The sequence below is a fragment of the Falco punctatus genome (genome assembly GCF_963210335.1).
Source record: "Falco punctatus genome assembly, chromosome: Z".
NCBI lineage: Eukaryota > Metazoa > Chordata > Aves > Falconiformes > Falconidae > Falco > Falco punctatus.
In genome coordinates, this window is record NC_137586.1 from 64,766,462 (window position 1) to 64,790,919 (window position 24,458).

Below are 24,458 nucleotides of genomic sequence, written 5' to 3' on the forward strand. Positions count from 1 at the left end.
AATCTGCATCCAATGCACTGGCTTGTACAGATCTTATTCTTAGGCACCCGATCATTGTTGTAAATTGGTTCTATTTCACCATTTCTATTTCACCAGACAAATGGGTATGTTAAGCACCCTGCATGGTCCAAAGGACTATCAGATCCCCTGCAACCATGGGAGATGAGAAAACCAAGTTTGCTGTCAAAATGTTTTGTTAACTGTCCAGTGAGCAGGAAAAGAAGTGAGTCTGAGGCTGGGGGAATGTGATTAGGTTAGAGTGCAGCTCTAACATCTGTGTGTCATCAGTTCAAGTATAACTTAGGTTTGGAGTGTTAAGAAGTCACTGGACTTGTTCTGACGGGCAGATATATGCTCAGTGGTGCCAAGGAAGCTACCTAAGTAGTGTGTGTATTGGCTTGTACGATGCTGATCTCTAGATATTTGTTTGGCAGCAAGTGTCCACTTTATTTGGATAACAAAACCTCAACAACCAAACAATAAAACTGATGATGTCTTGCTCTGCTGGTCACTTGTATTTTAATAGTGGATTGATTCTTCCCCAGATGTCAGTGAACACATACAGGGACAAAAGTAAGAAGGCAGCAAACTCCTAGCCCTCAGCCCAGCTTTAAAAAAGCTCAGTAAACGAATTAGAAGAAAAATATTATCAGATCTGAGCCTCACCCCTTCTAAATCATGCACCTGAAGAGTTGCAACAAGGTGGACCCCGGGACTCTTTTTATACAATAGATTGAGCCATCACCCAAAGGAGTTCTCCACCCGCCACCCCTTTAGACATTTGTGTCTCATTAGCTCATGACAGATAATGTGAGTTTGGCAATATAATTTCATACAGTGTGACTCAATTTCTTGTTATAAAGAATTTTCCTTGGATGTATAGGTGCTTGCTTCAAATGATTGACTATCCCTGCTACTTGCAAACCAGCAGGCTGTCTGCTGGCCAATTTACCTGAGTATTTTCTCAAGTACAGTAGTTTTGCACAATTATTCTACCATGGTGGTTCTGGTGCTTATGTAAAAGGTCATATAACATGAAAAATGACAGAAACTGACATATTTCTCTCATACTCAAGCGGTACTTTTTCAAGTGGAACAAGGGGTGACTTAGTGAACTAATCACTGCTCTTTGACATACACAATGGCAGTGAAATAATGTTAAAAAAGGCACCGAAGGTCCCTTGCAGCAGAGCATGGTTAGTGCTTTTAGATTTGGCTTTAGAATGATTTTTAAAATATGAGCTCAGATATCACATAAACTGGAGTTTTGAAATTCTGTCTTAGTCCACTAGATGGTGATCCTTGTAAATCAGGATTCAGATAACTAAACAAGACTTAGGCCGTCAACCATAAAAAAACCCACACTCTAGGATGAAGAACAGAAAAACTTCATCCAATAAGACAGGATTTGCATCATAAACCCATACAAACAAATTCCAAAACATTGCTAAGAAATTGCTTGAGTATATGACTGCACTGTGCCCTCAGCATTACATCAACAGGAGTACTAAGACCCAGTCACAAAGAAAACTGTTTCATCCCACTGTCTTCTGACTGCAAATCTGTTTGCAAAATCCAAGCTGAAAACCTCTTTCGGAAGCTTGTAATGAAAACTAATGAAAAAAGTAAGGCACCATGATTATTTGAGACTGCCTTCAATGCACACCCATTTCAGAATATTAGATTTTCTGCGTAGCATGCACAAAATTCCATGCGTAGTCTTAACATAAAACAAAGGCTTAGCATGTGGTAATAGAAATGTTTTATTAATCAAATATATTTACATTTCTTTGTCTTCTTTTTAAATGTGTGCCTATTATCTTCATTTAAACACAATGTAATCTTTACATTGATATCACAAGAATACAGCTACATGCATGACTTAATTGGTCCTTTGCAGTAAAAAAAGATGCAATTTTATGAGGTTTAAAAAATGGAAGTGAGCTGTTCACCTTTCTAATTACAGTGTCATTATTATTTTTATTACAACAGAGGACCCCTTCAGCATACTTTACATCTATTGGGTGGATTTATGCACTTTTTCAGATTGGCTTGATGATGTCAAAACTTCAAAAATCTAGACAAAATATATAAAAAAAAGACCTCATGCAGTCCGAGAATAATTTATTTTCTGGAATCTTATGCACAGAAAGGATTTGGATGGAACAGAAGAGTGGTCTAATTGTAATTTTTTAAAAAAATCATAGCAATTGATGACTTTTAAAAGCAATAAGGACTTACTTTTGGACCTTCACATATTTGTCTGAAATCACATCATTTTGTCAGCTATAAGACAGCATCACATAATGTAATGACACCATACAAATAATAAATAGTAATTAAAAGGAGAGATGATGTTACCAAAAGAAAAGATATACCCATCATTGCTTGTAAGTTTCTAGTATGTAATTTACTGTAATTATTAAATTATTCACAAGTCAGCTTTCTTTCATGGGAAGACAATCAAATTGTATTAAAAAAGATCATATCTGGGATCTATAACTGCAGGTTCATAAAGGACCTAATGTCTTTCTGAAAGGTATAACTCTATGAACGTATAAAATTTAATTCCACACTGGAAAGAAAAATCAGAACTAGGCACAATTTTTAAATATGACTTCCAACGTGTTCAGGGTTGGACAAAAAAATTAAAAAAAGCTTGTATTTATTTACCAGACTACAAAACAGACATGCCAAGTGCTTCAGAAATTCTGAAATGGCAGGCACATAATCACTACATTTAAATATAATTGTACTACACTTACTGCTTCAGTTTACTGTGTGCAAACACATACTGTATTCATAATAGACCTAAATGTACGGTTGTTCTGTCAATACATGAACAGAAACTCACTCAGCATTTGGGAAGTGCAGATAGGTACTAGATTCTATTTAGTCCAAACCTGGGATGGATTTTAGCTTGTCCAGGTTAGTTTTACTTTTGCTGTTTTGTAACAGAATGCCAAATGTTGTACTCGAGAAAACTCCACTATGAAATCATGGGTTGTCACTGAATTGCTTTTGTATGCTGCCAAATCTGTTGTGAAAGTGCCATTTATAAAATATAACTGAAATTGTGCTTAGGCATCTGGAACAACATAGTGATTTACACAAGAATTATTTGGAAGAAAAAAACCAAGTTCTGTAGAAATCTTACCCTGGTGCATTTTTTAAAAAATCCAGTAAAGTCTTGAAATAATTGGTCTTTGTTTCATGATCATTCAGGAGAATATTTAGACACATGTTTAATTAAAAACACATGAGTAAGCCTATCTATATTCAGCAGGGAACTTGCAGTATCTGTAAGCACATACCTATGTGCTATTTGCTTTACAGAATTCAAATACAAATCCCTTTCTGCAAGAGGCTGAGTGCTTTGCACTACCACTAACTACATCCCTGAACCGGAAAGCACAGTTAGATAATGCACCAGCACAAGTCAGTGATATAACAGATAGCTCACATTTGCTTTTCAGAGCGTGACATACCTCCTTTCCCACTTACTTTATTGATAAATTTCTGCTTTTTTGTGTGGTGTGTGTGTGAGAGAATATCTATTTGCTTGCAGAAACGATCTACAGCTGCTGTTCAAATGTTAACCAAAATCTTGCCCCACCAGGACATTACTTTACATTAAGTCTCTAAAATAAGCGAAGGTATGAACCACCAGGTGTGAAGGTCTGAAAGGTTTAAGATCAGATTTTATTTTTTTTCTGTTTAATTAGCCTTGCTAGGAACAAAACAATGTTCAAATAGTCACAGTTCTTCCTATCCAGCTTCCCATGCTTCTTTGAATCTAAAACAAACAAACAAACACATTTATATAGTAGCTACGAATTTCTCATAGTTTGGAGGATAAAATCGGGCAAGTGACAACAGAATTGCTCACTCCCCATATCTCTGCACTGAGAAACAGAGCTGAAAAACTCACAGGGCCAAAGCCTCTTTATAAAATAATCTGGTACTTGCTAGAACAATGACAAAAAATCTTTTTCCCCACAATGTTTTACATTTTTAATGGCCAAACACAAATACAGTAACTCCTGAAGTAATCCCCTGCAAAGCTTTGGAAACTCCAGATTCTGCAGTATAGTTTCTGTAATATAATAAATGAACACCCTGAAGTAAGGATGTCTTAGTGTTTAAATTCCTTTTAAATGTATTTGAGTTTTACTGTATGTTCTTTTTCTGCTTGAGCTTTGCAGAATTCATAAATGGTCTGAACCTGTTACTAAATTTGTAGCTGATTCTTTCTAGCCCTTTACAGAACTGGATACTTAATTCTCTACATATTTAAAATCATCCCCATAAATGTTTTAAAATATTTAATATAATCAACTGAGCCCTTAAGAGCCACTCAGCATTTCAGTTTTGGTACAAAACTGAATGAATCTGTTTTAATCCCCATAATCTCCACAAATTTATTTTGTAGTTTTACCTTATGATATAGCATGACCTCAGAACTGCTTAGGTTTTGCTTCTTCTTTTTGGTTTGGGTTTTTTGTTTTGTTGAGGGTTTTTTTTTCTTTTTTTTTTTTCTGTTTTTTTTTGTTATTTTTTTTTTTTACGATTTTTATCAAACTACAGCTCTAGCATTGAGACAATCAAAATATAAACAAACACTGCTGGTCTCTAAAAGTGAAAACCATTCTTTGATCAGCCAAAAATCATGAAATCTGAAACACATCAAGGATAAAACTTTGAAAAAAGCCAATATGGAAATTGTTAAATTGAACCCATGTAATAACATCTGAGCTTTTTACATTGATGTTGGGAATATTTTGGCTTCCTTTCATTCACGACTGTACCACGCAAATTTCCATGAAGTGAATACTATGAAGCCTCCAAGCCATTTACAAAAGTATCTGAGTTCAGATTTAGCTTTCGTTTTGAAGCTCAGCCCAAGTGTGTTGAAAGTTTCATCTAATACAGGAGCTTTTTTAATTTGATCCAAACCAACAAAATAAAAATATCAATGGACTATAGCTTGGATTTCTGATCAGTTTTCCTAGAAATCAGCAAGCCATTAAATCAGTCACCCAAACAAAAAGCATCATCTTGGTTTTTTGCTCCTCGTAATACAATTTACATGTAGACTGGAATCTTAAATGTTTAAAATACTTCCTACAGCCTCTGTCTTTTGTAGCTCTTAGACTGAACATGAGAGCTCTATTAGTTTAACATAGTTTTCCTACTGGCTTCTTTATATAATGCATATTTGCAGATATACAACATTCCTTTTTTTCTTTTTTTTTTTCTTTTTTTTTTCCCAGAATACCTGTGCCAATGCAATGCTGTTGAATGAGACTACTTGCATGAAAAAGTGCACACAGTGTGAGGCATGAGACTATGGAAATGAAATGCTCTTTGGTCTGAGGAGGCTGACACTGACCCAGATATAGCTCTTGATCACTTCCCATCCCACACAGCAATTTCTATTATAGCCATGTCAAGATCAACTTAGCCCAGCCCAGCCAAATGTATGGATTACACCTGGGTCCTTTGAGTCATGCTACAAAAAAAGGTGCAACAATAAACAAGTCCATGTGCATTCTCAGTCATAACTACGGGCAGAAGAACCCTTGAGATTCCTCACTTTGGCATTAAATAACAATTATAAAGGCTTTTAGAATTAAAGCAATACATGGCAGGACTTGAAATGTTAACAGTCCCAAGTAACTTGTCAATTGAAATAAGACTCATCCCTAGTCATAAATAAATAATCTCTTTCCTGGTCTCACTTCCACGCCAGGATCAATATCTCTTAACATCTTACTTATTTTATTACTGCTTTTGGTTTTCTGGGACTGATTGAAAGTTGCTCAGAGGAAATCTTTGGTTTTGCTTAAGTGTCCGTGACATTTAATCATGACTTTCCTTGCAGTTTAATTCCAACCAGTCAATCAGTTAATCCACTTCAATTGATTCTGTGCTTTCTGTTATTGGCTTGCACTCATTGGGCATCCTCTGGTGTCGACTCAGCTGGGTGGCTTGTGTGAAGCTCCTCTCACACCTCTCGCACCTGGTGAAGGCAAGAGAGAAAATTGAGACCAGGGAGCTGCTCTGGGAGGGGGTGATGGGCTTTGTCTCATCCTGCCTAATCAGAACAGACACTCAAAAGTGGCTTCAGATTTTACTGGCTCAAGAGGTTTAATTGGTGGCTACTTCCAAGGCCTTGATGCCTATGATGGGACAAGGCCTGTCTGATTCAGAACAGAGGAATCTGTCAATAGACAGGGGGAAGGTGATTTCTCCAGAGAGGCCTGTCCTGCTGTAGCTCTGATCACTGTCAGTTCAAATAGATAAAGAACAAAAAGAGATTTTTAGGAGTGAGCCATCAAAGAAGCAGCTTGTCTGCAGTTTTCTGCTCTGTAACCCCTAGGAGAAATTGATGACAAATAGAATTTCACCTTCTGGTAATTTAAAATCCACAATTGCCTATTGGAGGAAGAAAAATCACAAAGCAATAATCATTCAATGCTACAACAAGAGAAAATTCTTTGTTTATCTGATCTGACTATGCAGTGACATTCATTTTAAATATGCACATAGATTTAGTGGTTACTTAACTATCTGAAAACATCCACACTATTTGAGAAATCCTTGTGTTGAGCAAGAACTCATAATAGTCACCGGTGTTTGTTTCCCTGTCTGTTACGTTGTCTTTCTTTCCACCCTGGCCTCTCTTTAGAGAACCATAATCTGCAGCAAAACTAATGTGTGAACAAATAACAAAGCAACTGAATTTTGGAGGGGATAGGATGGGGGTTATTGCTAGCTTGGAATGAATCCCCTACCCCTGCTCTGAAAGAGAATCTGTTGTATTGAATCTCCCAAATACTGTCCTCTTAATTTGCATTCCGAACACTAGGTAGGAGTGTTTGATGAGTCGCAAACATGGATGCAGCAGATTCTTCTTGTATCACGCTCGCTCCAAAAGCCACTTTTGATTTAATGGTGCTGTGTAATGTTTTATCTTCAAAGAAGATTATCATAAAAGCATCACTACGATGAATTCTTCACTTTCAAAGGAGAAGTGGGGAAAACAAAGGGCTCAGCTAATTCATATTCATCTTTCTTCACTGATGTGAATGATAGAAAATGAACTGTCACTGATCTAGCTGCTTAAAAAAAAAAAGAAATATATTTACACATATGCATAATTGTGGAATGTTCTTCACATTAGTAATTTTTAGTAAGAAAGTTCTGCTTTAGGAACATTTAGCACAGACATTACAAAGTCATTCATCCAAGCTACTGTACCAATCGTAAAACGTCAACACTTTTAAGTTGTGTTTCTTTGATTGTCTTTCATGGAATATTTTTGCAGCCTGTTCCACTGTTAAAAACTGCACTGTGATCTTGACAAATGTAAAATGTCAGCTTTAATGTATCAGACCTATCAGCTCAATGAAAATAACTCAGAAGTATTGATTACTTAATGATTTTTGGGGTATTCATTAACGTCTATGTGCAGATCATCCACTCTCCAGAGCTCCTGAAGTGCTGATGACACATTAGTGTACTGCTGATTGTTTATTAGAAAACTGATTAGTTACTGGATTAGTGTGTCAAAATATAGTACCTTTCATTGCCTGACAAACTTGCAAATTATTGTATTATTTTTATATACATATATATATATATCTATCACAGAGGCATTAGAATCAATTTTAAGGCTGGGGTGTTAACTTAGTCTGTATGAGATATTGCCATCTACTTGAACTTGATGGTTTTGTAATTTTGATGTCTACAAAGACAAGCGCTTTGCTTGCTGAGTAATAGGAGGCTTGGGTCCTTGCCTAACCAAGCTGTAACTGGTACAGTTGCAAAATAACCTACAAAATCAGGTGTTGCCACACCTGACTTTTAAGTGCCTGGTGAAATAAATATACTGTATCAGGGTGTCTAGGGACCATATGTCAATCTGAGAAAGACTATAAGGTGATCAAAAGACAGAGTTACTTATTAAAACCTCTAGCCATGAAGCAGTGCAAGGCCTCCTTAACCTTTCTGGAGCTTGCCTGGGAGGCCACGCCTGAGCACCATGTTCACTCAGCACCTTGCATTGCTTTTGAAAGCACAAAGCAAGGCTTACTGTATTTCTTTACAATGCAAGTTCCTGTCCTCTATCCACAGGCTTCTTCTGCTGTGAGAATATTCTAACTTCCCAGCTACAGGCTGTTCTGGGACACTTTCATACAGACACAGGAAAGAAGGATGCCAAAGAGAGACCAGAAAATAATAAATTTCATGCTACAAGCACCTACCCTTTGGACAGGAGGGATGTGGGTGCCAAGCATGTCTGCTGGTTGGGCTATGCTGTCTGCATTGTACAGCCCTTGGCAAAACTCAGAATAAAACATTTGGCAAGGCACCTACTTCCCCTGGCTTCCTCATATACCCAGGTAACCTTCAGATAGTACCCAAGGTGCTTTGTATTTTCTAGGCACTTGCAATGGTGTTTTCAGGACTACAGTTTTGGATTTATAAGTACCTGGCTTACAGGCAGGAACCTATATTTGGCCCCTGACTCCTCTTTTCAATATGGTCCAGAGAAGCTGTTGCCAGATACAAACTGATAGGAAAAGTGAAGATAACAGTGTCATAGAGTCATTGTAACTATCTCACAGTAGGTAGGAATGGCAAAAAAAGCAGAAATATTTTTTCTTTTGAATTATGGTGTATTCTCTCCCTCTATCAATCATCCTTTCCCAGCCTGTCATAGAATAACAATCACTACAATGACATGTGTCTGTGAGACCGGTGAGCCTGTGCGTGCATGTTTTTGTGTGCATGTTGCTATGCTACAAACATGTTTAATGTTGGATTGGAAGGTTGAATAGTAGCAAAACAGTCAGAAAGGCAAAAAAAGACCCCACCTCTCATGCAACCACTCACAAAGTAATCATGGGGCTGAGTCCAAGCCTGGCTATTAGACATACATCACATTTTTGGTTAAACCTCAAGTATAGATACAAGTATTGGCAATAACGATACCTATTAACTGACAGACCACTTAATTTCCACTTAAGTGATCTGATGGCATTTGAGAGTAATTTAAACAGCCCCTGACACAATGTAGATACAAAGAAGCAATTTAAAAGTCCTAACACTATTAGATGCCATCAGTGAAAACTGGATCCATGTTATCCTTTTTTACAGTGTGTCTGTGCCTTCATTTTAATTGTAAGGAGCAATGTTGTACTACAACATTCAACCTCATCAAACGCAAAACTTCATTCTGTCACAAGGTTTCCCTATGCGATTTGCTTGGGTAGGAGTTGTAAACAAAACTCTTCATGTCAACCTCTGTGAAAGGTTTTGGGTGAAGAAAATGCTGAGGATCTATTCTAGGAAAAAATGTCTTCATTTGGTATTTTCAAAATAAACATTTTAACATTTCATTCAAAAGCTACATTTAACACTAAATTTTATTTGAAAGAGTTAAAAAAAAAAATTAAAGACCAAAACAAGCAAACAAACAAACAAAAAAAAGATGACAAAGTTGAGATGTCACTGCAGGTACAACATCTATATTCAACCTGAAATGGATTTTCACCAGTTTTGCATTTCAGTAAGAAACAATGGAAAACACATGGGTTATTCCAATCTGAAATAACCTTTCCTCTAACTCTTTTTGGCCAACTCCTGAATATTTGATGCTTGCACAACCCTGTTTCTGCAGGCAAGTCCCTTAACTATTCTTTTTTGCCAAAGCTTTGTTCCCAGACTAGCAGCCATACTGGAGACTTCAGTAAGATAAGAATACACAAAAACTTTACAGTGGTGAGGCTGACTTGATAGCTTGTGATGACATGAAAAGAAATCCCTTCTAACTGGACCTGCAGTTCAGGCAATGCAGCTAAAGCTCTGACTAAAGATAACCTCACTTAGCATTGTTATCTCTAATGAAAAGCAAATAGAAAATTCTTCCACCACACATTCAAAGTTACATAGGACCTACAAAGAACACCTTCTCACAGCAAAAGCTTTCTAACCAATCACAGACTTCCTCTTAAATAACAATCAGTTTGAAATATTTTAAAATATTGTCACCTTACGTTCACCATTTTCCAAACACCTTCTGATTAGTGATTGACATTGCCTGCTTAATCCATGCACACTGTAATCTGTCCAAATACCACTTACAAACATAACTGCCTTACTGCATTAGAAATAATGAAATTGCATTCACAGTTGATGCAAGTTAACCGTCCAGTTGACTGCCCATTTTCACCTATGAAATGGAACTTAGTAATACCTTTAAAATCACTGCTGTTATTTTTAAAATAACTTAGCTAGAATTTAAGTAGTGTAGCACTATCTATACACGGTTGTTCTTGCTAATAGTACAAATATTATTCAACAGAAGTATGTACATGACCAGAAAACAGACTTTTCTGACATACAGAAACCCTGTCTCAAAGGACTTTTCTGTTTTGCATTTTTGGTAAGCATACACTCAAAATCCCTTTGTAAATTAACATTTTAAACCCGAATCACATGATCAAGAGACAGAAATCTTGTTTGTCCCATTTATGGCTTTTGTCTACTGGAACTTGTTGAGGTTTTTTTCCTAAGCTTACTTCATACCGTGTCTTGGACCCTTCCTTTTCAAAGGAGGATCTAAATGGTGATGAGACATCAAGACGAACTGCTCTTTTTTTCCTCAAGCAGAGAAGGTGAATCAATGTCTGGATACATTTTCTGTCCTTCCTCTCTCAAATGCAAGTAGTCCTGCATGGGAGGCAAATCTACCCTTTTGAACAGCTTGCAGGATCAGGGCGAATGTGTCCCCATATCTGACTAGCAGGGATGGGAAGATCTGCAGCTCCAGTTTTAGCTTCATGTGAAATTACTAGTCTGCTTACTGCAAGTACTTCAAGTCTTCCAGAGAGAAATTGGCACTACTGTTTCTTGATTTTAAGGAATAAACTAAATAAAAATCTGACAAGAATGAAATTATGTCATACATTACAAAGAAGCAGTACGAAGCGCCCCCATTTTCTGTTGCTCTGCCCTGCAGCTTTGGAATGGGCAGGTACATTCCAGAATACTTTAATACTTCTGCATAAGCAGGGCAAAACAAACAAACAAATCCCAGACCCTGGTTAATTGTAGAACATACATTAGAGCCCTTTCACAAATGAAATTGTGCTGTAGTCAAGACCATTTTGGAAAAGGGGAAAAAAATTAACAAACCAAAGGGGAAAAATAATGACTCTAAATGGGGCAAAATAGCAGATCTATTGGAAACATGACAAAAACAGGATGTTAAGGAAAAAAATTAAGTGGAGTCAACAAGGTTACACATAAGTAACACCTTAACATTAAAAGAAATCTATTTTCCATTTTGACCCGGAAACCTCTTCCATTAATTACTAAAATCTATTTACACAGCAGCTAGATAAAATCAATCTGATTGCTCACACTATTTTTGGCTCACTTTCTATGGGCTCTGAGCATCCAACAGACTGACTCTAGAGGAGTCGATGTTTAGATGCTCTCAGTTTCCACATTTTGCCACCTACAGCACTAACCTAGCTATGATTTCTGGCATGCAAGTTCTTCTGTATTGGATATTCAGTGTTTGGCTCCTGGCTGTGTCCCCTTGCCCCCAGCAGAGGCATGTATGGAGGCCATGCTTCCTTTCATCCATATATGGAGGCAAAGTATCCCTACCGGTATCTCTACTGAGCTTGTTATGAGGGGTTCTGACAGGCCCCATGGCTGAGCTCTCTTACATTAAGCAGACCAAGAGCACAGTACGGCAAAAGTAGAAAAGAAAGACAAATGGAGAAAAGTAGACAGAGGACAGACAGTCCTTGGAGAAGAGGGAGAGATGTACACCTTATTCTATATTACTCCCATTCCTCCTAGGAACATAAGGTAACTTCCAAAAGAAGTCATATCAATACATTATACATTGATATCAATAAATCAACTTTTTTCTTTCAAAGTGGGATTGTTCCAGGTATGATATCCGTAACATTCATGCCTGTCAGTTCAGCAAAGACACAGACACAAATATGGAAAACTTGTATTCTGTCTTGCAGAACACCTCCTGTTAAGTAGGCAGCATCTTGCACAACAGAAGGTAAAATCCACCTGGATCAGCTGTGTTATGGCTGGAGGTGAGCATAGAGGGAAAATTTCTGAGACTCAGATGTGTGCTTGGCTTTAATTTCAGTAAACAGAAACTGCAGAAATAAGCAGCATCTGCTTAATTAAAAAACATCTTGACCAGGTGACGACTTTTTTTTTTTCTTGTATCTCAGGCAGTTGAGCACTATTCATTTATTATTATGATCTTACCAAACTTATGCCACAAGCTAGAGTTGCACTTTCTATGCAGTGATTCTAAGACTAAAAAAAATGCACATTCCTCCCCCACATTTAACCAGACCCAAATTAGCTTTTATGTGAAGCTCCATCTACCTTAGCATACAGACATCAAAGAATCATATTAATGTTTTTACAGCATAGCTTGTCCCAGTCTTGAGTGTATTTTCAGCTATGGTTCTCTGTCAACAGCAGCAGAAGGTAACACTGAATTAAAACTATCAAGTTGTCATCATAGGACAGAAAATTGCTCAGGGCTCGCAAAGCACCCAAAACCAAGCCTGGTTTAATTCTGATTTTAACCACACCACTAACGGTTTTATCTGGTGGTTTGACCTTGGCTTTCAAGGGAACCCCTCTGCGTGTTGGTATGAAGCAGTGATGCTCGAGAACAGCAGTGATGTATTTCCCCCTCTAATCTCAGCTGGTGAAGGCCAGCAGCTTCATGTACTTACTTGAAGGGCTTTTCCCCAGTGTGCGTCCGGATGTGGTTGTTGAGTGTTGTGGCACCAGCAAAGGCACGACCACAGTAGCCACACTTGAAAGGCCTGTCGCTGGAGTGCGTGACTACATGGTTTCTCAGCTCTGAAGGTTGTGAGAAAGACTGGGAGCAGTGACCACACTGGTAGGGCCTGCAGTGGGAAAGAAAAACCATGCCATCAGCACTTTCTATTGACATAAGCGGGAAAACATACTGGCAGGAACATCTGGAATTCCAAGTAACTTCCAAAAAGAACTGTGGGGTGCGCTTCTCTGGGGTTTTCTTGGGAGACACACGCCCGAAACTTCATGATCTCTTTAGGAAATGTAAAATGCTTGCGCAGGAATTGACTGAGAGTCCCACAAAACATAATTCAGCAAGCTAGTGAGCCTGCACTACACATCATACACATGCCCTATTTCTCCCAAGCTCAGTGTGATACTCCTTAGTCACCAAAAACTTCTTACCCATCGGAGCTAAAAGACGCATGAAGTTCTCTGTCTGTTGATGCCAGCTACAGTCTTAGCTACAAATGCACATCTGATTGTCATACCTATATCCTAGGTGGATTCTGTGACCATTTGTAATTAAGTTCTTCATGTTGCTTTGGAGGAATCTAGTTTTTTTGACATCACCTCTTTCAACAAGAGACATTGCAAAAAATAACCATCATTTTACAATTATCTTTCTGTTTTCTTACTGCTATTGAAAATATTTGCATTTAATTAACACAGTTCTCCCATCCAGATTGAAAATGCCTTTTTTTGTGATCTTGAAATGAAACCCACAGCTTAGGTTTTCAACAACACAGTTTGTTAAAAACAAATGTAACAAACAAACAAAACTGACTGATATATTACAAATTCAAAATCATAACAAACAGAGTGTAAACATAGAAATAAAAGGATACAAGACAGCAAGGTGAGACAGGACTGCTAAAATGCAAATACCATTGCTAACTGAAATAAAATATGGAGAAACAACACCTGTATATTTCTCTTTAGTAAAAGTGATTTCATATCAACATCCTACAGGGTTTTTTTCCTTTTCACATTTGATTTAAGTTAGTGGCAGTCCTACATGCTCATCAGAATTTTCAGGAGGGATATTAATGATTTTTACCCTGCACGACATTCTCATGATGTCTGCACTTCTAGAGCAAATGGCCAACACCAACTTAATTGCTCTCTCTTTATAAATGTGTATGTTTAAATGGCTAGAAACCAAAACTAAAGGGAACGAGACGATGGTGACCAAGCATGTACAATTCAATTAAGTGCAAAATAAAGTGAACTATCTCATTTATCAAGTGAACTGCTTAATTGTGGTTACTTGCATCACTGAGCCCAAATACTATTATTTTACAGTGCTTCAGAGCACTGAACCCTGATTGTAGAATTTTTTAGCTTGATTAATAGCTCAGTATTGGTCAATAACTCAATAGCTTACAATTTTAATTACTTACATTTGAAAATCTAACTACTTTTCAACAAGTTTGAAAAAAATATATAAAAGCTGTAGAAGGGTTACTTAACCTAGATGATGTGGCCATTAAAAATATTAATATATATAAATTAATATTTTAAGAAAAAAACCCAGAAACACTGAATATCTGTTTCTCTTATTGGATGACAAGTAGTAGCATGCCCAGTATTCTCCTTTCTTGAAGTGCACAATTAATTTGCACAGAAAATATTTATCAAACTTGACATGAAAATTCAAGAGCTGGTAAAACTAAGATGAGTTGTGAATGCAGGCCTATTTGTTTGGGTATTTCCAAATCAAACACTTTTAAGCAAAAAGAACACATTAAGATATTCTGTATCCAAGAAACATTGATTTTTTAATAGTGAAAGGGACCATTAACATCTATTAGCCTCTGGTTATCTATTTTTAACAGCTACCACAATAAATGATACAACACTACATAAAACCAATTAATCTTTTATTTTTTTAACAGTCAATGTGATTAATTTCACGCAGTGAAAAGTCACACTGTAACTTGTATCTAGTCACAATTCCAAATGAGTTATAACTGAGCACTGTGATGCCAAGTAAAAGGTTTTTACCCTCTGCACTGGCCCAAAAACAAATTTCTTGTTTACGAAGGATATTAATATAAGTACTCAGAATACATTTCACTGGCTAATGCTCAAGAAAAAGAGCCCTGTAAAAAATCACCTATTGTTAGACCACTTTGCCTGTGTGCTTTCCTTTCACCCATGTCTTTGGAGAACAACCATTACAAAAGTCACCCTCCTCCCTGCAGGGGATGTGTTTCTCCAGTTTATAGAGAAGATTATGAGTAATACTAAAATGGGCAGAATAAGTAATTTTTTCAAGCTAGATACATGGCACACATTAAACAAAGCTAATTCTAAAAATAAAAGTTATAAATACACTGAAATACTATAACAATCTTAAAATGCTGTATCTGATTTGCACAACTGCAGATTAAAATACGTCAAAGTTTGACAACTTGTGGATACTGCTATCTTTTGCAAGAGCAAAAACAAAGTCATTCAATAAGTATAAAAGTTGTCATTTTATTCTCTAGCAACCATTTTACTGGGCTTAGAAATTTTTCTTGGCAGAAAATAAAATCAATATGCTGTTTTTAAAAAAAATGAAAGTGGTGCAGAAGGACTGAACATGAGCAATGCTCGGTTCAGTGGGTACATTGACACGGACAGAGTGGGCCTCCCTTTGATGTAGCAGTTGTGTCTTCTGTCGTCACTTTGGTCTGCACTGGGACACTGAATTAAGATGGTGACCTCTTTATAGCAGAGGTTGGCAGACAGAAGGGACAGGGACATAGTGACAAAAACTGTGGTCTTCATAGGGTGTATTTTCAAAGATGTGCTGCTAGGCTGAATGCAGTCCCAGCCCAGAAAAACTCATTTCCACTGGAATAACTGAGAACATATTGTACCTTCTTGAGCTTCAAGGAATCCATGAAAATATAAGCATTTCTGTTTCACAGCCCAGGGGTGTGTTGATGCTCCAGAAAATAATGTTCAAACAAAATGGATGTCAGTCACTTCATATGTGAAAGCCTACATAACTAAAATATTCCTTTGCAAATGTACAGGCAGATTTGCAAGTATGAAAGTAATCAGTTTGATGAAACAGTTGTACCAGGGCCTCAAAGTATATGCTGACTATCTGAAGAAATACTTTCTTTTCTATAAAAATTTGTTCTCTGGTTATCATGTAGCAGGAACAACATAGTTTTGAATGTCTTCATCAGTGCATTATCTACAAAGTATCTTGTAGGCCCTTCCAGATGTAAATCAAGCGTGATCAAAATCTTCTCCTATAGTATTTTTAAGTTACATTTAAGAATGGCTGAATTGTTGTATGGCAGTGTGCAGATGAGAATGATGTGCTGACAGCCATCAAAAGCAGTTCTAATGTTTTTCATTAAACCCCTAGCTACGTATTTTTCTAGTTCTCTGTCCTCCTGTCTGAGCTTAAAGGAAGGAAATCTACTTACCTAGAAGCAAATTCTCCTGTTAGTAAAACCATCCTGATGTCATTAGCCCATCAATCAGCTACCTAGGTTTACTAAACTACAGAGTCCACTACCTTTTTCTAGAGACCCTAATCTTGCAGTCCCTGACTATATGGTGGCCCACAATAGGAACACAGGTCATTTAAAGTGAAATTTGGAAAGGAGTGACTGTAATGTCATAGTTTTCAAGTTTTATAGTTATTTAGATTTTGACCTTTTCCAAGTTTTTCAAGTTACATTTTCAAAGTGAAACCCGTCAAGAATACTTTATACTCCCTAGTCTGTCAAATTATTTTGCTGTCTGGTGATGTCTTTTTATGTCTTAGTTTTCTCACTTTTGTAGCTGGTTTTTTTTTTTTTCTGTGTGAAACTACATTATGTGTAGGACCAGTACAAAACCAACATTCCCTGTGAAGCTTATAGAACCTCACCAAAGCTCAGGCTTTGTGCAGGGGTTCTTTTAACATGCACAAAGCATGCTAAAGGATAACAACAGAAAAATCCGTATCTTTGCACCTGGAATAGTTGCTGACAGACAACTGTACATTTAGATTGATTCTTTTTAGATTTCCATTTAGCAGAAATGACATAACTTTTAATTATTTATCTTGTACTATCCCTCTGCTAGAACAATATACTTTCCAACTGCTGATTGCCTAGTACATCCAGCCAATATAAACTTACTTTCTACGTCATAAATAATTCAGAGCCTGAATTATTAGAATCCTGAAAAAACTTAAAATTATTTTCTACTAAATTTTCTAATTCTTTCTTTTATAATGAATGGGTTTCTGGTAAGGCCTCTTCAGAAGAGAATCTGCTGTTTTCAAGGAGCATGTGGAATCCCAGTGCAATCTTTGGAAACAGAATTGCTTGTAATGGTGAGTTCCTGAATATCTGTAACTCTGTCATTGAAACACTGTCAGATCAGGGAGACAAAATAGTACATTGCTGTAATTTTTTCCCATTAGAAAAAGCTAGAAACACACCAGCTGAAAGAAGAGACACTGACATGCAACTGAAAGTGCTTTTCTCTTTGTTGAAGATTAAGAAGAAAGAAAAAAAACAACTTCTTCTTCTAATGGAAAGGTATTTTGGAGGGATGCCTTCTTCTAGCAAGCTGAACTAAGAAGCTGGAGAACAAAGCGACACCTAAGGATACTGCTGGCTTGCACACAGAAGCACCCCCAGCATCAGCGTGGCCATGGGTGGGCTACATTCACTGCCTCTGGACTCTATAGGCACTACTGCCCCTGTGTCCCCCTCAGGAGCATGGCTGGTGCCCCGAGCACCTCAGGCACAACACAGCAGCAAGGATGGCAGAGCTGGACCCACTGGGAGTTCTGGGATCACCTCCTACAAATGTTTGTGGAGGAACTAACATAAGCAGAAAGCACGCTTGAAGTGTTTCCAAACTTCTGAAGCTTCCAGGGGGAGGTGCTGCACTGTCCACCCTTTGTTGTTAGTAACTATGAGTACTGTGAGTTTGCAAACCTTTGTGAAAAGGTTATGCAAGAACAAGCATTAAATTCAGCATGATGTTTACTTTAATTGAGCAATAATCCATGGCCACTATATAAACAGAAATAGACAACTCTTACTCACAGTATTTACTTTTTTTAGGTCTGTTTTGGGAGATGTTTAAATTAATTAATGGACTTTTGGATGCTGGGAGCATCAATGTCAAAGACACAGAACCTATAAAGAAAAAGATAAACACAAAAAGGGGCTGAGCCGAGATCTTGGAGAAGAGGATCTATTAAACTGGCAACTTCAAACATCAAGCTCCTGTATTTAAAAATATCTCACCATTTAAGAGTGAGGTGCTACAGCAGAACATGAGTACAATAATATCTTCTGAGTAAACAAGAACTGCATCCATAATTCTTCAGCCATGGACACACTTACAAAGTGGGTTTCCCCTCAAATTATCAGCTTAAATACATGGCAATCAATGAGAATATATATAAAGATGTACATATTTTATATGAAAATGTGCCACAGACAGCTCTTGGGAACTGCAGCCACCTGCCTTCCCTCAACACCAATACATCCTGAATCTGGTGAAAATAGCGAGAAAGAAGAAAGATGTCATTAAAAGAGGCTGTCTAATTCTCAGAAAAGTGGTTGTCAGTAAAAATAAAATCCAAATACTGCTCTAAAAATGATTCACTGTGATCAAGGGCTTTTGGTTACTCCTTTCTGGACCCAACCCCCACGCCCCCACCCCACCCCCACCTTGTCCTAAATAGGATTGTTTGAAATTTCTGCAGCAGGAGGAAAAAAAGGAGAAAAAAACAAAACCAAAACAAAAAAATGAAAAAAAAACCAACCAAAAACCAGAAAAGAAAATGGATTTCTAACTCCTGCTTCAAGAAATAATTGCTCAAACTGCTTCTGTCTGGGGAGGGCTTAAAAAAAGTCCCAAAAGCTCAGAAAGTCCCAGAATTCATACCTTGATGGATTTTGATCTTCATCTCCCACTCCCACTCCAACCCCAATCACCATTAAGTTTGAAGAGAGGTCCTACAAAATCCAACAAGCTAAAAAAACCTCAGTGTAAAGGGAAAAGTAAATCATAAAGTAAACCAGTGAAAATTTAAAGTTAATTTTAATTTAAATTTTAATCCTAATCTTAATCTAAAAAACCACAGTAGATTATTTTAATAATCCTCCCTACTTTGGATTCATCATTTTTTAAGATTACTTTTATTTATTAAATCATCTGCCTGTTAAAGAAGACCATTTCTTTCTTACTGCCTAATAGAATTAAGCATGTTTTGGCCTTTTTCTGTGTCTGCTCTCATTGAGATGTTTCCTGAATCTAAGTGGCTTTAAATTAATTTCTTTTTTTTTAATTTCTCAAGGCCTAAATAGTCTGTTTTTCTCAAATTTCACTCCATGAGCTGGCCGCCTGTATGGATGCAAAGATGTTTTCCCTGCACTTCATGCTGTAGGTAATCAGCATAGTTGAAAAACAAATACCAAGACAAAACAGATAGTCTAAAGTAATTTCCTAAAGAAGACAGGCCCTGCTGCTTCAGTCACATCAAAGATACAGCGGCTGGTGTGCTCACAAATTGCTGACAATAAATGGGGAGCTGTTTATCAGCTGGAGCAGTGCTGTAGATATGGTTGAGAAAATACAAACCAGAGAGCTGCACCCAGTACTTCAGGCTGGCAAACAGGGACTATTTCACAGATCATACCCTGTTCTCTTGTCTTCTGGAAATTTTGTACAACACTAGGAATTTTTCATCTGGAGAAATGCAATATGTTTAAGAAACCAGACAACTCTTCCAGCCACTGTAGGGCTAAGTAGCTGATCTACCAGTACCTGCTAAAAGACAAAAAGCTGCCTGTGATGTAAACTCAATCTGCAATGCTTTTTAAGCAGGGATATGAGAACCCAGATCCTAGGGCACTTACGATCTGCCATAACTGCTATGCTGATAATTTCAAACACTGAATCAATTGCAGTGATCTTAAGCATATTCATGTGACTGACGTGACACATGATGCTCTAAAGACGACCTATTTTTTACAGCAGTTATGTTGATGGCACACCTCATGGAAACAAAGAAGGCATTACAAGACTGGCCTCCCTCCACAAGGAGTCTGCACTATTTATTTAATGAAAACATAGAGATGTAAGCCATTTTTCCATACAGAGGGAACACAGGTGTCACAGAACAGAACACTGCAGTATCTCGTATTTATGCAACAAATTGATCCTAACTGTATACTGCAAGATCATTTAAGTTCTATGCTCTCTGTATAACACAAGAGGAAAAGTTTCTTAAGAACGGGTTTCACAGAACCAAACAAGCCAAAGAGGAAATCATCTAAATTAGCCAGTATCAATATTGAGAAAAAGGTGTTAGCTATTATGGTTTGAGTATTTCTGAAAGCTTCTGGGACTCACCACTTAAAACTCAGAGTCTTTACTTCTGTCCTCTCCACCCCAATCCTCCCCAAATCTGCTGAGTCCTTGCTGTAATCACCCTTTGCTCTCTTTGCTCCTGGGGGAGCCAACTTGTATTCTGATCTTGATAATTTTCCTGCTGTACTGTAGGTCATTTGAAGCTAAAAATGCTCTACACTTCCTTGTTGAAGCTGTTCTGCGTGGACAAGTTAGGTAAGCACAGGAGAGGCAAAACAGTAAGATGTCATGAATCAGTAACCTACTAATAATGAGGGTGCTCACTTCTAAGGGCAAAGACTTAAAATCAGGCAATATTTGACACAAGACACTTAAAAGAAAACAAATAAAAATAAATAAAAATTAATAAATCAAATCTCTCACTTCCAGGATGACAGACCTAATTGTAGAACAGACTTATTCTCATTTTCTCTCTCTGGCAAAATTAATATTTAACTATCCCTTAGAGTGCAGAACTGCTCCATTAGGGGAGACTCTTCCTGCATTAACTATTATCTGCACCTTGGTTCTTCGTAACGGAAGACAAAGGTTCAAGCAAAGGAAAGGATGAAATCTAGGCATCACACCTGGTTGGATGAATCACTGAAAAAATATGTGGGGGATCCTCACAGCATACTCTTCTAGAGCCCCTGATGCAACGTTTCATGCTTTACAGTATGCTTAGGATGCTTCAATACTAGAAACATAAGTGCATGAAACTTGGGAGAGTTAACCTTTGGGGACCTAAATTCTACACTGTGGCACACAAATTGACACTTGTGTCCTACAGCCTCCTTAGCACAGTGTTTTGTTTCTGCTAAGGCCAGCATATAATTCAGAAAATGTTGAAAAGACTTGTTTGCATTTGCAATATTATCACCTCTCTAAATTCTATGAAGATTTGCATGGAATCTAGTTTTCCCCTAGCATGCTTGACAGGAAAACTGGATTTATGCTCCAGTATGTTCATACCCACAGAATCACACCAGCATATGTGTACAAGTAGATAACCACATACACAGAGACACAGACATGCATACAAACACATACACAGACTCATTGTTGACTGGTTTTTTGGTAGTGTTTTGGTTAAATGTAATTCACAATTAAATGCTGCTTTTAGAACAACCTTCCAGGGATTCAGCTATTCTGCTCAAACCTTCTTCACAGCTGAAGAAGAGACAAAACATGGGCAGCCTTTTTTATTGAATTAATTTGATTTTTGTCTTTTGTCCTGCCAGCTATCAAAATTGTCAAATAAACCAGCTTTGATTCATAAATAATGGTTCCATTATATTTACTGTGCCACTGGTCAGAGTACCTGAAATTTTAATTCACTTGTTCAGCTAAATTTCATCCTCAGTTCACAGCCATAAAATTCTGTATTGACAAACTTTCAAACCAACTTTGACTCTGAGGTATCTAGTCAACATTTTTCTTCTGTGTGGATATTAGTTTATTGAATAAGTGGCATCTGTTTTCCTCCACATCACTAGTGGAGTAGGTATTTCCTTTTGACAGCTTTGCACGATTTATGGGTTTGCATGCTCTGAAGAAAAATAGTACTAAGCAAAAAATTCCAATTCATTACCTCTTAGTACTTAATTAAGTTTATACACATTGCACACTATAGGTGAACCCTGAAATGACTGTGACAGCCACTGAGCAGCAAGTTAGATTATCTTTGGAAGACAGAGAGACTTTTAATTATCTTGACCTCATTTTTCCATCTATGATATTCATAAATTTTCCTTCTATTTTGTTGCCTCCATCAGATGTACCAAACCATTCTAAAAACAAGATTATATCCTTAGCTATTTCCTTTTATCTGCACATTTAGGCACCAAATGTTTTTACAAATAGTGAAGTCAAGCAATGGTTTTTATCAGCTTACTTCACACAGCTGCAGATGAATTATGTTGTACAGGCTCCTCCTAATAATGGTTTGGTTTTGGAAATGATAACAGCTTGATAAAAGAAGCAGTGGATCTGGCTATCAGTAGATACAGAAATAAAGAGAGCCTGGGTTTTACCTGTCAGGGTTCTGCGTACACACATGCATCTGTAAGAGGATCCGCTGGGTGAAAGTCTTAAAGCATTGCCCACATTTCCAAAGATGCCAGTCACTGAACTCAGAATTTAGTTGGCTTGTTGAAGTTGGGCTTGCAAGAACTCGTTGGTTTTTGACACTGATCTGGTTAAATCCTGACTCGATGGACCCAGACTTATCCAGGAGAGAAAAATTTCTGCTACACGGAGTCTGTGGAAATACTATGGATCGCTGTGGAGTGGCGGGGGATAGTTTGCTACTTTTATTAAATGGTTGTAGGGTGTCTTGTCTGGACATGGCCTCCATTACAGTCGAAGGGACATTCACTGGGAGAAAACAAGAAAAGTAAATAAGATCCTTTTTATGCCTTTTTAAAACTAATACAGTTTTGGGAGACACGAAAAAAATACCAACATCCATTTTCTTGACACTAGAATTAAGCAACTTTTTTTTAACAATGCACAAAAAAATGGGCTTGTGATCTGAATGGATGATGCTGATTCTGACACTGAAATGAAAACTCATGCAAATGGGTGTCTGAGAGTGAAAGGACTCAGAGAAGCCTGACTGTGATATACATTTATTGCACAATGGGATTGTCATCTGAAAGAGAATGCTGCTGCATTTGTGATAACCTGACTCTGCATGTTGCAGTCAGCATGTCCAATTGCTACAGCACAGACAAGCATGAATTTTGAGAGCATGGGGAAAAAAATCTTGTTCAGACATTCCTTGAGATACAACAAGGCTTAAATATCTGCTGCAGCAATAGTTCCCTAATCCTCTTAAAGGGCAGCCACTAAGTATATTATACTATTACATCTCACAAATAGTCACAGCCAATACAATACAAAGCCAGTGACTTTACCATGACTTGTATGATTAAGGTTAATAGCAGTTAGATCACCACAAGACAATGCAAAGTATAGGCAGAGATACCTTTGCATCAATTTCCCACCTAAAAAACAGGAACATAAGTTGTTTCCAGACCCGTAAATGTCTTACGATCATCAATTAACTATGGCTTATGAGGGACTCAGGTATTTCAGCAACAAATGCAATACACTGTTCTCACAAAGAAGTGATTTAATGCTGAATTTGGATGTTGCACGACACAGACAGCAGGAGGCCAAACGTATAGGAGAAAGCTGAACAGCTGCCTCACTCCTTGAATACCATCTAGATCATTCACTGAATGAGGCAAGGATCCTATGGAAAAATGGGCCAGGTGATAAAAGATTGTGCCACAATGCAAAATGAAGCATAATTTAGGCCGCCTGGGCCCAGTACCCTCTCATGCTTTCTAATTTTAGCACACTCAGCCTCATGAGATAATATTTAACAGAGATTTTTAAATTCAATATGTTGTATGCATATGTCTATGTCTACCTATGTTCACACATTTATTTACTGTCACAAAGTGTTAATATGTATATATCCACATGTAGGTATATAGCACCTGCTAAGCAGGTGATTAGAAATTGCAACTCTGTTTATGTAAGTCATGATGATAGATTTCTAAGAGCAAATAAGAGAATTAAATTTCAGTTGTAAGCTGGAATCATCCAACATTATTTAATATACAATAAAAATGTAATACAAACTAATGTTTTGCTAACACTTTAAATAATGCCAGTTACTTCACAGAGTTATGTTCTAATATCTTCCATCAATCATAATGACTCCAATGTTATAATATTACAAGTTATTTGATTTATGTAAGTTGAGGTCCTTCCTAGGCTATTCTTTTCTGGAGTATGCGAGGCCCTGATTTCTAAGTAGAGTTACATCCGTGGGGCGGTGTATTGCAAGTTTCCAGAGATAAAATACATCTTCTATGTCTGTTCAGTTCAAGGGGCAATTTATATACTTCCATTTTTCCCCAACATTCTCACACAAGAAGCAGATCACTTTGGGGTTTTGGGTTTTTTTGGTAATTTTGGTATTCATAAAAGTCCACAGAAGCAATAAGATCATGATATTAAAGACCTAAGAATATAGGCAGAGTTTGTACTGGGTGAGAATACCCCTGTGCAGAAGATAAGCAGAATGTCTACTCTGAGGGCTTAAGTGGCACTTAAGTCATATACCAGCCTGCAGCTGGCTCTGTGCTCAGAGATTAATTTCATTTACTCACATTAGTCTC

The 24,458-nt window shown here is 37.4% G+C and overlaps 1 protein-coding gene across 1 annotated transcript in view; it reads right to left on the reverse strand.

Annotated features, from left to right (window-relative positions):
* Window positions 1-1,745: 1,745 nt before the first annotated feature.
* PRDM6 (PR/SET domain 6) overlaps window positions 1,746-24,458 on the reverse strand; it is a 79,421-nt gene continuing 56,708 nt past the window's right edge. The window contains exons 6-8 of the mRNA XM_080372655.1: window positions 22,296-22,638; window positions 12,801-12,977; window positions 1,746-6,022 (exon numbers count right to left, since the gene is read on the reverse strand). Of these exons, the coding sequence (XP_080228781.1) occupies window positions 5,908-6,022; window positions 12,801-12,977; window positions 22,296-22,638 (635 nt within the window). The 3' untranslated portion in view covers window positions 1,746-5,907. The remainder of the gene's footprint in view (window positions 6,023-12,800; window positions 12,978-22,295; window positions 22,639-24,458) is intronic.